General features: G+C 43.8%; 1 protein-coding gene and 1 pseudogene across 2 annotated transcripts in view; one reads left to right on the top strand and one right to left on the bottom strand.

Moving 5' to 3' along the window:
- Positions 1–2,691, top strand: part of ADAM23 (ADAM metallopeptidase domain 23) — a gene marked incomplete at its 5' end in the record, with an annotated part of 64,590 nt that extends 61,899 nt beyond the window's left edge. Inside the window, one exon of the mRNA XM_081856391.1 lies at positions 2,549–2,691. Coding sequence (XP_081712517.1) covers positions 2,549–2,594 — 46 coding nt within the window. The 3' untranslated portion in view covers positions 2,595–2,691. The remainder of the gene's footprint in view (positions 1–2,548) is intronic.
- Positions 2,692–9,135: 6,444 nt separating this feature from the next.
- Positions 9,136–13,723, bottom strand: LOC309339479 (synaptosomal-associated protein 23 pseudogene; annotated as a pseudogene). Its single transcript has 2 exons — positions 13,587–13,723; positions 9,136–9,943 (listed from the first exon to the last, which is right to left on the bottom strand). The product of its transcript is annotated as a synaptosomal-associated protein 23 pseudogene (transcript).
- Between the last annotated feature and the right edge of the window lie 1,751 nt (positions 13,724–15,474).

Below are 15,474 nucleotides of genomic sequence, written 5' to 3' on the forward strand. Positions count from 1 at the left end.
GGCTGATATGCTACAGATACGGTACATCTCTTTTCTTCCAACAGACACAGCAAGTACTGTTTTCTAATGTTAGCCTTGTTAATATACAATAATTAAAGGATCCAGTATGAGGGAGGGCAGAGGAGATGCATTCTTTATATTCTTCTCACTCGTTTCATTTTGTATGAAGATCTGCAGATCTTTTTTTTATAATGGAGGGTGAAATGCTTAGCATTACCAATGTACTATTTTACAAACAAAGATAAAGTGATGATGTGCATCCTAGGTTTTTTTTTTTTAAAAAAAAGAAGAATAAAGACATTTTTAATATTTTGAAAAGAGGAAAATATTTCCCGGTCGAAAAGACAGTTTCTGAGTCTGCAGGTACATTTATTTCTTGCTTTGCAGTGCAGAAAATAGCTATATCCTTTCCCCACCCTCCCTTACTTTCAGTTTTTAGAGGGACGTGAGATAAGATGGATTCTACTTAGCGTTTTCTCTGGGGGAGGCAAGAATAGTAGCTTGGAAAGTATGGAAACCAACCTGAGGTCTGAAGATGTGATCTCATGTCCACAGCGTCACAACTTTTCATGATTTCTTCGAGGAAAAATAACATGCAAACTTTTATTACCAAGACGGTAGTTAGCTTACGATGTAGTCTTGCGCACGCTTACTTGGAAGAAAGTCCCATTGAAGTAAATGAGACTTGCTCTTGAGTAGACATGCAAAGGATTGTACTGTAAGTATTAGTACTGAGAGACGGAATCTGTCCTGACAGAGCATTTCTAGCTATGTAGTTTTCACGTCTATTGAGATCTGAGTTTTATAAATTGTCAGTTACATTTTGTATGTTGTAAACCAAAGCAAAAAGCCTTGCCCATAATTGCACTGTTCTGTTGCTCTTGAACCGCATTGTTTTAGTACCTCTATCAATGCAAGGTTAATTGTATTATTGTGAAAAACTGACTTTGAATTCATATAATTTAAAATACAGGTTTTGGCATTGCTTTCAAACTCTCTCCATCATGAAAAGCATTGTGAGGTATAAAAACATTGTTAGCAAAGACAGTGTCTATTACTCACACTAAATTTCAGAGTTATCCATTACTCTGTTGCGGCTAGAACAGCGAGAGTCCTATGGTACCTTTAAACACAAACAATGCAAACCCGTACATGTCTGCATGTCTACTCATTGTAAGTCCCATTGAGTGCAATGGAGCTTACTCCAAGGTAAGTGAAAATAGGATTGTAAACTAACTGATTCATTATGGTTTAAGCTTTTGTGGATTAGATGCACAAAATGTTATTCTCAGTTATATATGCACGTAAGTACAGTAAAAGAACATTCAGTGAAGCCAGTAGGCTGTGTGATACGAAATGCAACAGGTCTGCAGAGAACCATGGTCTATCCACAACAGCTGCCATTGGTGATACTTATCTTTTGGGCAATTTATGCTGGTATTCCAAGGTAGAAAAGTAAAACGAAAGCAAAAACCTGATCTCACTGCGTTAGAAATGTCAGACCCACCATTGCTGAATGAGCAGTAGTGAGATTACTCCATTCTATGGGAATAGTGCAATCACTGTGGTTAATAGCACATATTTGGGGACATATTTCTGTGTACAAAAGGCAATGAAAAAGGGTTCTTATGCAATAATGTACTGATCTGAAAAGTGCATGTTTGAGTTAGTTATGTGGCACAAAAGCGAAGCCTGAAAATAACTGTCTTTTTGCCGTTATCCACAACTTACCACAATAAGCGCAACAACTGATGTTTAAATTCTATTCACTGCAGCCACCGTTGCAGGAGCATGCAGTGGAGGAGACCCAAGGCTTTATGTTCCTTGCCGTTAGGGAATCTGTGAAATCCTGCTCTATGTTTTACTGCATGACAATTTGGTGGCGGTAGCGGTACACATGCCCAGTGTTAAGACTAAATGCATGAGCCCCTTGCTTGATGCCCCACATAAAGCCAGATTATGGGGAGGTTGCATCCAGTTTTTGTGTTGCCTTGTAATGTCTTGCTGTTTATTTATATACAGTACTGGTATAATAGGAGAATGGACGTTTCTACAAAAAGTTTTGTTTGCTAACAACAGCAGCAAAATTGCAGTGGCGCAACTAACACGTTCTGGTGTCCATTCTTCTTCACAATCAGTTTCTTGGCATCTGCTGCTGGAGACTGGAAGTATTTTGTTCCCTATTGTAGTAAAGGCTCACACAGGGGACCCACAAATTGTTTTATATTTTGGCTTCATTGAAGCCTTTCAGAACAGCGACTTTTGGCAGCAATAAATAAATAAATCTATGGCATATCAGTGATATTACAGAAAAGGGGGTGAATACAGCTTCATATTCTGTAGAATCCTTAAGAATTGGTATCAGAATTGAGCTTTAAAGCCCATCCTAATATGAAACGGGTTTATTTCCAGTTTACATCTCAAGTGTCTTAGTGTGAGCCCTTACTACATAGTGTGATGATGAAAACATGACCTTGTTTTCAATTATGCCTAACTGACATATTTCTTGTTTCCCTGTCTTACTATTTGTCTCCTCTTTAACTGGAAGAAATGTCAAAAAGAGAAGATACGATCCAAGTCAGCAGGGTATCTAAGGAACTCCTTGGAAGAGCTTTTCTGTGCATTCCTGGATTCCAGACATGGTGGCTTTTTGTAGTAGCTGCACAGAAAGTACGTCACTGCAGAAGAAAATTAAGACGAGCGATTTACTACAAATGGCAAGTGGAGATACTTATGAAAGGGCTGAAGGAAAACTTGTCCTTTTCAGAGATTCAAATTTAAGGACTCCCTCCACTCATTTCTCCTTTTTTAAGGTGATAAGAAACAGGACAGATGTTATAAATGAACTATTTTGGCCGAACTTTTTTAAATACAAAGAACAGAGCAAACAAATCAAGTGCAATAAGAGAACTGTTTCGAAACAGTCAAATAGGTTAAAAGTTTCATAACTGATAACTTGAGTTCGCATGACCTTTTAATATTAACAACAGACTCCAGTGGCATGATAAGCTAACTTTTGAAATGGTAAACTGCATGGCATATATACAGCAAACGAGCTAACAAGCTGACCCCAAGCCAAGTCTGCATACCAAGAAAACAAACCAAAACATAGAAATGCTGATTCCGGGTACTTAGGAAATCACGTTCCACCAAGATACACTATTCTCCAAGTTGTACAACCCCTTCCTAATATATATTCCTCATTCATCTCAATTTTATTTTGGGGGCAACCTTATTTATGGTCCTGCAGGTCTTGTATATTTTTCAATATAAAAATGAGCAATTTTAGCCATGCCGTTCTCAGATAATGACACATTTTCCTAAGGGTTTTGTTCTATGTGTGAGTCTATCTTCTCGGGTTGTAAAGCTTTCTTAAAACATTGCTCCCCTTTTAAGTTTTTGTAGCATGTTGTATAGCGGGGGTTCTGGGCTTGCTCTAAAAGGCATATCGCATGCAGACACAGGGAGTTCTAGCAGAAAACAGGCGTGCTTTTTAAATTTGTATGCTTGAAACCAAAAAAAACAAAAACAAAAACACCCACCCATCCAAAATCTATTAATATGTATAAAGTGCATATGTATGCAATGAATCTTTTCAAATGCATTATTTGCTGTCATGCAGATATTTTGTATATAGTGTAAGAAGTCAACACCCTCTCAAATCAATCACAGAAGTGCCAAGCTTATAACTCTTTTAATTTTACCATCTGTTTTCCTTTCTCTATCTCACATTATACGAAAGGAAAAGAAGCCTAAATAAGCCTTAAATACCCATAAAAATACTGAGAGCTTTTAACAGGTTAAGGCTTTCCCATGTATTGTTTTATAGTCCCCAGCACCACCTCACCTCCCAGGTCCACATCTGTTGATAAAAATAATCCCAATAGCCATGTCTCTTTGAGTTTACCTGCGTAGTATGTATCTTTCAAGTCACAGCCTCGAATGTTACTTCCTAGACTATTTGTTGTTACTGTCATGGCTCAGCTCCCTTTGGCCAAATAAGAAAGGTATCATTGTATACGTTCAAGTAGCGCTTCTCCATGCTTAAGCAAAGGGGGAGGGGGGCTTAGGTGTGCATTATTCTCCCTCCCCTGGCCCACAAGCCTCTGAGCACTTCTATCAGGTGTAATCACAGATGCGAAGAGCAGCAATGGCCAGTGGCGTAGCGTGGGGGGTGCAGGGGGTGCCAGCCGCACCGGGCGCAACATTTTGGGGGGGCGTGCTCGCACTCGCAGCTCTCTGCCCCTACCTGGCTCACTCACTCTCTCTCACTGCAGTGCTGGCTGTGCGAATCCGATCCGAGCTGCCGGGTCACCGCCCACTGTGGAGGGGGAGGGTGCCAGGCGTGCGTTGCGTTGCGGAGCGGAGAGAGAGCGAGGGAGGGACTATCTGGGGGAGGGACAGTGCAGCGGCCGCCCAGCGCAGCGCTGAGCGCGGGAGAGAACCACACCCGACCAGCCCAGGCAGCAGCAAGAAGAAGCTGGCAGCGGCGGCAGGTTAGGGGTTAGGGGCACAAATTACTTGCCTTGCCCCGGGTTAGGGGGCGCAAATTACTTGCCTTGCCCCGGGTGCTGACAACCCACGCTACGCCGCTGGCAATGGCACCTGCCATTAGCATGCCACAGTGAGTTGCATTGTGAATAAAGCTGGCTGGGCTACACCTCTGCACGGTGCTTGTGAAAAGGCTTTATGCCGAAGTCCAGATCAACATCCTGCTGCACTGCTGCTGCAGAAACGCTTGCCAGTTTTCCACGCCTTTAGTGGCAAGTCATTCTGCATTCAGCCAGCTATGATTTTCAAGATGGCAAGTATCTCGTAACCCGATTCCTACTGCATCAGATGGATATGAATAGAAAGTACTGTACATGCTTGGTCTGGTTCTCATTTATGTCAGGTACTTTTTGATTACAATTGACCTTTGGTTTGTACTCCAAAAGCTTTTGTTCTGGTTACAAGTATTCAGAGTATTCAGGTATCCTAGTATAATTCAGCTGCTCCGGTAAAAATGACCTCCAGTGTATATTGGTGTAAACATTTTGCCCTTTTAAAATTATTTCCCCCATTGCATAATTTGGAACGGTCTTTAAAATGAAGCAGACTGTGATACTTCTAAATTTACATTGAGTTAGATTTTGAATTTAACTGTAGGCATTAAGTTAATGAAGTAATGGGAGGGGAGAGATTCTTTTCATTCCTCAAGCTGCAGTAGCAGTTGTAGATTATCACAGTGGCCCTCACCCTATAATCCTATAACGTTTTATGGGCAAGTCACAGCGGTTTAGTGGGTGACAGTTTTCACAGAGTTATATACCTGATTAAAATGTGCTAAAGATGCAGTGGGAAGGCGGTGTTACTGGAATGCATATTGATATATAGCATTCACAGTGCTCTAATAAAGGCAGTCTTGCAGGCTGTGTATCTTACTTCCCTTCTCAGATCTGAGTCTCTAAAAGCAAACTATTACCTGGGTCACACTTAGTGGTAAGGCAAACCATAGCTTAGTGCAAATGCGCTCGTTTCCAGAGAAGAGCTGAAGGCTGCATTGCACCTATTGGGGTCTTGCTACTGATCTGTGCTAAGCCGTGGTTTGGCTCAGATGACCTGCTAAGCCAAACCATGGTTTAACTCAATGCAACAAGAGGACCCCGGAGCAGGAACGAGTGGCTGCAGTCTCTGGAAGCCTTCATACTTGGGTTGAGCCATAGTTTGGCTTAGCGTTACACGCAAACTGAGCCAGTGTGTTCCCTTTCAGGTCTTCCCACTTGCAGCATGATATCAATCAGCATTGCTATCTTGCTTCATGTCACTTTGCTTTTGACCATATCTGGGATAAGGGTATCTAAACTGGTGCTGGGATCTCCTTTTTGGTTCTGTTCTGGGAGCGACGTGGTAACCACAGTAGACAACGCCATTCAATATGGTTCTAAAAATCAGATTGTTGTATTTTTAAAAAAATCTTGAAGTGATTCAAAAAAGAAAACATTGTAAATGTGCGATGTGATGTTTTTAATCAGACCACACTGGTCCCCAATTATGTATATATGGTAAGAGTTGGTGTAACTTTTTGTTACACTGGCAGTTTCATAAGAAATATTATTTCTTGTCTAAATTTCTCCTCTGCTGTTCTGTTCTGTGTATGTGTGTTTAAAATACACAAATTTTATGTATAGAATGTAAATGACCACGCAACCACATAGCTCACAGAAGTGGATTGTAATGTTTTCTGTGGTACTAGAGTTATATAGTCAAACCTGTTAAGGTAGGTACTTACTTTTTTAGAATTCATTTACCACATTTTTAAGAGAACATATGTTGCCTATGTTACTTGCCTTTTTTTCTTTTTTTTACCACAACCAGTGTCATTTTAATGGTGTTTTGACAGAATAAATGTTAAGTTACCATTTCATCCACTATTCTTCTGTTCCATAAAAAGGGTTCATCCTGACAGGAAAATGTATGGAAATTTTATATAGCTTATGTTGATACGCTGCATGACCCCACTGAATTGAGCAAATTCTCTACAAGGGGAAAGCTCCACTACGCAAATTGAATATATATATATATACATATATAAATATTTTAGGTGCATGTTATAATAAATTACATAGAACTGGAGTTTTACAAAGTTTTCTTTACTATGCAATGATAGGTATTGCACAAACTTAAAATTCAAAGACAAATGTCTGAGGAACTTTACAAAAGAATACTTGAATTTATTTTTGATCTAAGAAGCTTTCAGTCATATTTTATATTCATTGTTGCTTCCACTATTAATCTTCCTTTAAAATTGTTTGTAATTCTTTTTAAAATGCACAATATGACAAACCAGTTTTTGTTTGAAGTTAATACTCATTCATACCTTGTTGGCTGCTGATGAATGGAAATTCAGTTGTCATTGTTCTGCATATTAGTTAAATGAGTATTAAAGACTTCATGAACATGGAAAGTTACAACTTCTATATCTTTCTTCCTCAAATTAAATTTCTATGTTCCACATCCAAAACGTGTTGCAGTTAAAAGATCGGATAGTAACTAACACTGGAGGCAACCGTTAATCAAAACAGTTTATATATTCACTCACGGGAACACTGTCATAAATCTCTCCCATTGGTAAAACTGTAATATTGAGTTTGTTTCTATCAGACATCAAAAATAAGAGTACGACTGCAGCTTAGCATTACTCGTACCTCTGCAGGGTCATTTCACACATTGCAGAAAAGATGGTCACTGCGTTTCTCGTTCCATATTTCTTGTGACATTTGGAGCACATTCACATGTCTGGAAACACATAGTGCCCATGGAACTGCAAACAGCCAAGGCTCCCAGGAAAAAGTTGGACGTGTGGTTTTTTTGAGAGACAGAAATTCCATTCAAAAATAATAGCGCTCATATGCTCAAGCTGCAGTGGTAAGAAGCAGCCTTAATGGTCTGACCCTGTTATTCAGTGGATTAGAAGCATAATGTACACCAAGGAGGGAGGAGGGCAAACCAGAGGCCTGCTTGAGTCCACACCAGCCCTGGTGCAATTTAGCTAAACATCCCAATCACTCCAATCTGATCTAGCGTTTCCTGAGCACTTGGTGATCACCATTAGCACTCTGGAAACAATAGAAAGTTGGAGTCCACGTTGTTGGCAACGGTTGCCAACTGCTGAGGAATCATCAGAGTGGAAAACAGGAAAGATCGTGGTGAATGGCATTCCCAGTGGCTTCGCTGACTCCATTGGGGAAGGGAAGGGGGCAAGGGAAGCCCGTCATGTTGTATCAGCTGCGGGAGATAGTACACCAGGAGAGGATGCCCTCCCCATAATCCCTTCTGAAGAGTGGGTTCTCTGTGGGTGATGCAGGTGGCACTGTGATCTAAATGACTGAGCCTCTTGGGCTTGCCGATCGGAAGGTCGGCGGTGCGAATCCCCGTGACAGGGTGAGCTCCCGTTGCTCTGTCTCAGCTCCTGCCAACCTAGCAGTTTGAATACACGAGGTGCAAGTAGATAAATAGGTACTGCTCCAGCGGGAAGGTAAACGGCGTTTCCATGCGCTGCTCTGGTTCGCCAGAAGCGGCTTAGTCCTGCTGGCCACATGACCCGGAAAGCTGTCTGTGGACGAATGTTGGCTCCCTTGGCCTGAAAGTGAGATGAGTGCTGCACCCCATAGTTGCTTTTGACTAGACTTAACCGTCTAGGGGTCCGTTACCTTTTACCTGCATGCACCCATACAAGAATAAGGGGCATCTACAACCACAACACCTCTGTTGGGATACACAAGAGAGCCTTTAAGCAGAAATGGCTATGCTAGACACAAGCTTGACCATTACAGTATTACTACTACTCGGCCAATACTACTATTCAACCAGGGGTAGCCAACCTTTTTATACCTACTGTCCACTAATGCATCTTTCTTGATGGTAAAATTTCCTTACCGCCCAGCCCACCAGTGCTCAATGGAAGGAGGATTCAGCTTGTGCTGTAAAACCCCCTACCGCCCACCTAGAATCCTGAAACACCCACTAGTGGGCAGTAGGGACGAGGTTGACAACCCCTGTATTCAACCAAAATAAAACCATTACTGTTTTGTAATACACACTATTAACACAAGAACTATGCCCTATATCCGGGCATCCCCAACCTTCGGCCCTCCAGATGTTTTGGCCTACAACTCCCGTGATCCCTAGCTAACAGGACCAGTGGTCAGGGATGATGGGAATTGTAGTCCAAAACATCTGGAGGGCCGAAGGTTGGGGATGCCTGCCTTATCGCGCTCTCTCACACATACACATCCATTTTGCTGAACCATTAGAAGAAGAAGAAGAAGAAGAAGAAGAAGAAGAAGAAGAAGAAGAAGAAGAGTTGTTGTTGTTGTTGTTGTTGTTGTTTGGATTTGATATCCCGCCTTTCACTCCCCTTCAGGAGTCTCAAAGTGGCTAACATTCTCCTTTCCCTTCCTCCCCCACAACAAACACTCTGTGAGGTGAGCGGGGCTGAGAGACTTCAGAGAAGTGTGACCGGCCCAAGGTCACCCAGCAGCTGCATGTGGAGGAGCGGAGACGCGAACCCGGGTCACTAGATTAGGAGACTACCGCTCTTAACCACTACACCACACTGGCTCTCTAATTTTATTTTGAGTGAGGTAATGACATTCACTGAATGCACCCTCTTCTGCCTTTGCTCAGTTGCCTCATACTCACACATCTTACTGCAAAAGGGGGAGAAGGTACCATGGAAATATTTGAAACCAGAAAACGAAACCCTGAGGATATATTAAAAAGAATAAGAAAGCCAAGTCTCTGTTGTGCTATTTTCCTGGATTCTCAAACCGAGTCTATATACAAGCAACAAAAGAAGCCATATGATGCATGTCCTGCTTTGTTCCCTCTTCTGAATCCTGCCATCTTTCTTCTTTGGAAACTGAGGTTTGTAGGATAAAATGGACGTCTTCACTTGGATAAAGAATTGGAAGCAGGCTGCTAATTTTCAATGAGTTTTTTGGCTCTTACATTGGCTTGCTCAATACGATCTTTGTTGGTTTCAGCCTTAATGTTTATCTGATCTATCTGCTGGTTTTGTGTATCAATTGTGTTGCCCATCTCCACGGCCATATTTTTCAGGTTCCCCAATATGTTTCCAACTTGAGTTAGGTTTTCTTCCATTTCATCTTCTCTGTCATCATTTGTTATCCGTTTTATGTAGCCTCCAGATGTTGTTCCTCCCGAATTCTGTTGCAGATTGTTTGCAACACGCCCTGGCTGTTTAGACACTACACGATCATTCTCTATACCATCACCCCATGTTGTCTTGTAAGCTCTGCTAGTCTCAAAATTCTTTGTTCTATTGCAAGGACAGACACAGAGACCACAACACTTGTTGAGCTCCGTCAAGTTCTTCTCAGCTTCTCTCATGTCTTTGTTTATCTGGTCCATTCCTTCTTCTATAAAGAGGTCTATAAAGCTGCAGGTGGCCGTTGAAGTTTAAAAAGATGTTATGTAAAGTAACTACTATAGATATAAGAGTCATAGAGACGAGCATATTGGTATGAGTCAATAGGATACACATAAGGAGACAACTCTACCTCTCTTTCAAATCAGAACCAGTGAAGGCGGCGAAGGTCCTACATGAGTGTCTGGAGGTGGCTGGAGGATGGATGGCGGCTAACAGATTGAGGTTGAATCCTGACAAGACAGAAGTACTGTTTTTGGGGACAGGAGGCGGGCAGGTGTGGAGGACTCCCTGGTCCTGAATGGGGTAACTGTGTCCCTGAAGGACCAGGTGTGCAGCCTGGGAGTCATTTTGGGCTTACAGGTGAACACGGAGCTGCAGGTCAATTCTGTGTCCAGGGCAGCTCTCTACCAGTTCCATCTGGTACGCAGGCTAAGACCCTCCCTGCCCGCAGACTGCCTCACCAGAGTGGTGCATGCTCTAGTTATTTCCTGCTTGGACTACTGCAATGCGCTCTACGTGGGGCTCCCTTTGAAGGTGACCCGGAAACTACAACTAATCTAGAATGTGGCAGCTAGACTGGTGACTGGGAGCGGCCACCGAGACCATATAACACCGGTATTGAAAGACCTACATTGGCTCCCAGTACGTTTCTGAGCACAGTTCAAAGTGTTGGTGTTGACCTTTAAAGCCCTAAACAGCCTCGGCCCAGTATACCTGAAGGAGCATCTCCACCCCAATCATTCTGCCCAGACACAGAGGTCCAGCGCCAAGGGCCTTCTGGCGGTTCCCTCATTGCAAGAAGCAAAGCTACAGGGAACCAGGCAGAGGGCCTTCTCGGTAGAGGCACCCGCCCTCCCACCAGATGTCAAAGAGAAAAACAACTACCAGACTTTTAGAAGACATCTGAAGGCAGCCCTGTTCAGGGAAGCTTTTACTGTTTAATAGGTTTTTGTATTTTAATATTCTGTTGGAAGCCGCCCAGAGTGGCTGGGGAAACCCAGCCAGATGGGCGGGGTACAAATTATCATCATCATCATCATTCCTGAAAGAATTAGCCATGAAATGTTGCAGATAATACCAACAGAGAGACTTCTGCTTTGGAGAATTAAAAGGAAGATATGCTGAGAACCGGCTCCCTTTCCTGGAAATCTTCTCTGTGGCCACGTAGAACACAAGATTCTAAAATGTTATCAAGACCACATGCAACAGGCATGTCTGTATTATTTGATTCCCCCACCCCCATTTGCTTACAAAGCCTCCACACCAAGTTCATCAAATATATGTTCCCCCAACTCAACATAATTCCTTTCAAGTGGAATTTATATGTCTGCACATAAATACTACACTCACCACTTCTTGACCTGATCCGTGATTAAACATGAATAACATGCTTATGACAGGAGTTCAGAAATGGGCAGGGGGAGCAACTGAGGGGGGAGCTCCTTATTTTGGGAGGGGGTACTTGCCCCTTTGGCACCACCCATGGTCCTGGGACCTGCTGTGTGTGGGGGCGTTAATACATTTAATACTACTAATAATTATTATTATAATACTAGCCTGCAGGCTTGAGGTTCCCAACCTCTAAATTAGACTAAGCCCCATTGCTCACCTCTCTCCCCTGTTCTGTGCTAGGCTTTCATCTTTCCCCCCAGTCTGTGCTAGCTTTTCAAAACTATGCAACATCTTCTGGAGAAGAAGCTCCAAATGTGATGCAATAAGTGGAGGTTGCTGCAGATTCTTCCAGGTGCCATCCTTGGAGTTGTGGAATCTTTTGGGGGAAAAGATCTAAACTCTACTTGGAGCCAGCAGATGACAAGGAGGCTCTTCTAACACTTCCTAATAGAAGCCACCAAACTTTGAGGAGAAAGGAGGAAACACGAAAAAAATGGTGGTATTGCTGGAGGACCCCAAAAAAACTGGCCCAAGGAAGCAACAATCCCAAGGGAAGAGTTGTAGCTGAGGGTGAGCCATCTCCGAAAGCTTCTTGCAGGTCAAGAGATTCCCAGGGCTTTGACAAATTTGTTAAGGGAGGGGCTGGGGAGTAGTCATGCTTGTTGTTTAGTCGTTTAGTCTTGTCCGACTCTTCGTGACCCCATGGACCAGAAAACGCCAGGCACTCCTGTCTTCCACTGCCTCCGCAGTTTGGTCAAACTCATGCTGGTAGCTTCGAGAACACTGTCCCACCATCTCGTCCTCTGGTGTCCCCTTCTCCTTGTGCCCTCCATCTTTCCCAACATCAGAGTCTTTTCCAGGGAGTCTTCTCTTCTCATGAGGTGGCCAAAGTCTTGGAGTCTCAGCTTCAGGATCTGTCCTTCCAGTGAGCACTCAGGGCTGATTTCCTTCAGAATGGAGAGGTTTGATCTTCTTGCAGTCCATGGGACTCTCAAGAGTCTCCTCCAGCACCATAATTCAAAAGCATCAATTCTTCGGTGATCAGCCTTCTTTATGGTCCAGCTCTCACTTCCATACATCACCACTGGGAAAACCATAGCTTTAACTATACGGACCTTTGTTGACAAGGTGATGAGCCATGCTTATAGATACTAATTCCAGCCTTGTTTAAGTATCCAAAACAGCACCACCAAGGAACTGGAGAAAGAGAGTAGCAGGCCTGGGGGACCTGAAAGTTTGCAGGATAGTGAACTTCTTCTCAATGTTGATAAGATAAAAAGGGCAACCAAAATGGTCAAAGGCCTGGAAACGATGCCTTATGAAGAACGGCTAAGGGAGCTGGGCATGTTTAGCCTGGAGAAGAGGAGGTTAAGGGGTGATATGATAGCCATGTTCAAATATATAAAAGGATGTCACATAGAGGAGGGAGAAAGGTTGTTTTCTGCTGTTCCAGAGAAGCGGACACGGAGCAATGGTTCCAAACTACAAGAAAAAAGATTCCACCTAAACATTAGGAAGAACTTCCTGACAGTAAGAGCTGTTCGACAGTGGAATTTGCTGCCAAGGAGTGTGGTGGAGTCTCCTTCTTTGGAGGTCTTTAAGCAGAGGCTTGACATCCATATGTCAGGAGTGCTCTGATGGTGTTTCCTGCTTGGCAGGGGGTTGGACTCGATGGCCCTTGTGGTCTCTTCCAACTCTATGATTCTATGATTCTATGATTCTATGACTCTGAGTTGAAATATTGGATCATTGTCTAGAAGGACTAACTAAAAGCTAATTGTTGAATGGGCTGAGCATGGCTCTTTGCTAGCACCTTGCTCATTGGAAAAGAGTCTTCAGCTCTTTGATCTACACTGACAATCAGCTGATCAGCAATGCTTCAGGACTTCAGGGGTCTTCAAAGCACCCCATCAGCTGGCATCGTTGTGATTGACACACCGGCCAAATTTGGCCCAGGAGAGGTAGGGGAGATCTGGCCCAGCATCCAGAATAATTTCTCCACCCCTGATGTATAGGATTCCAGCCTACCAAGTTGGAATATGCACAAAATGAAGCAGAGGGGAGGATTTATGCTTCCTTTACAAAATGTGGGTTGCTACCCCCTTTTTTTCAAGTGATCAGAGTGGCTGGTATGTGGGTAAAAAAACCAATTTATCTTCCTCACTTCCTGTGATGGATTTCAACTTGGTTCCATTTACTTTCTCCCACCCGCCCCCAACCAGGGATTTTCTTGAGAATCCATTGAAACAGGGTGACTCACCTCCTTCGTGGAGTTGTAATGCGAAATTGGTTCTTTTTATTACCTACGAAGAAGGCTAATGGAGAAAGCAGGAATGGAACAAAGGACCTCTTGCCTTTATTGCCTTGCCAGGAATTCTCAACCAGTGCCCCAGCCATAAGGGCTGACTTCTTCATTTGCAAAGTGGTGCTTTTTGCAAAAATGCACATGATACACTTAAACGCTCCCGGATGTCATTACAATTAATTGTAAAGTACCTTGTAGAATTCCTCTGACCAAAATGAGGAAACTGGCCTTCAAGTCACATCCAGTTAATTGCTGGCACCTTCATTACAATATTATTTTTAGGGTCCTTCGAAAGATGTGGCGTTGCTACATGCAAACAGAGGAGCCTGTATCCAGAAATGACATGATGGGCTGTGCACCCTGGTTTCATGAATGAGGGCCACAGGTTCCCCAAGCCTGCTTCAGTACCACAAATTTGCAGGTATGGTTGCTATGTAATCTATGTTGGTAAGATATGAGAGCTACACCCAGTTTATTTGAACCACTGTACAGTGGTACCTCGGGTTAAGTACTTAATTCGTTCTGGAGGTCCGTACTTAACCTGTGTGCTGGTCCCGGGGGGAGGTTACCATGAGGCGTGGTCAGAGTCCGGTCCTGGGTCGAGGGTCTGGAGACTGTCCACAAAGGGCGAAGCGGGTTCCGAAGCAAGAAGCCGGGCGTGGTCGGGAACTCCAGAAGAACAGGTCTGGGTGCTGGCAGAAACAGGTTTCCGACGACGTTGCTCCCACAACCAGGGACTGGGCTGACTGGCCTTTATCTCCTCTGAGGCCAGGGGCAGTCCCGGCCCACAGGTGACCCGCCTCTCCTGGCCTTAAGGCGAGCACTCCTCCTGGGAGAAACCAGTTCCTTCCGTCTCTCTGCCCTGAGCCTCTGCAGCTCAGGAGAGGCTGGAGGGTTACTGGACCCAGGGGAAGACTCACCTTCCCCTGACAGGGCTGGGAGAGGCGCACCTGCAGGCAATGGGTCCTCAATCACCTCCGGAGCCAGAGTGGATTCATCTGGTGTCTGCTCCTGAGGACCCGGCACAGGTGCAGGCCCTTCAGATTCAAGGCCCTGCCCCGGCTCAGCCAGCCCTGGAGGCGGGCACTCCTGTGCAGGCTGGGACTCCTCAGGTTTAGCTTCTGAATCAGACTCCCAGGCCATCAAAACCTGAAACTGTTCTTAACCTGAAGCACCACTTTAGCTAATGGGGCCTCCTGCTGCTGCCATGCCGCCAGAGCACGATTTCTGTTCTCATCCTGAAGCAAAGTTCTTAACCTGAAGCACTATTTCTGGGTTAGCGGAGTCTGTAACCTGAAGCGTATGTAACCCGAGGTACCACTGTACACTAGAGAAATACACTGCTTGGGTACACAAGGTCAATGCAACTATTATACAAAGTCTATAGACATTGGGGTGGCTCTCAAATTTTATGGACGTATTATATATATTATTATATAAGCACAGTATGATTACAACATTCACACTGGCCCCGTTGTCTTCCACTCCTCTTGTAGGCCAGTAATAATCAAAATCTGGGAAAAGGGAGAACAGACTATTTTGACTCTTCTGGACCTTTCGGTCCTCTTTCTTCATTTCCAGTACACTCTCTCTCAGGAGATCTCTCTTCCCCAAGCTACAACTCTTCTTCTATAATTTCCTCATGTTGTTTCCATGTTGGGTTTTCCAGAAATGGTTTTTCCTCTTTCGGGTCACTATATAAAAAAGAAGTTCCCGAAGCCCTTGGCAATGGGACTATACCTATCTAAAATCTTTTTTAGAGGTAGATAGTAGACTTCTTGGCCATTTCCATCCCACTTGTTGCCCTGTTTTGCAGGATTTGGGTAGGGGGATTTTTAAATGC

Source organism: Podarcis erhardii, assembly GCF_964252035.2.
Source record: "Podarcis erhardii genome assembly, chromosome: 1".
Lineage (NCBI taxonomy): Eukaryota > Metazoa > Chordata > Lepidosauria > Squamata > Lacertidae > Podarcis > Podarcis erhardii.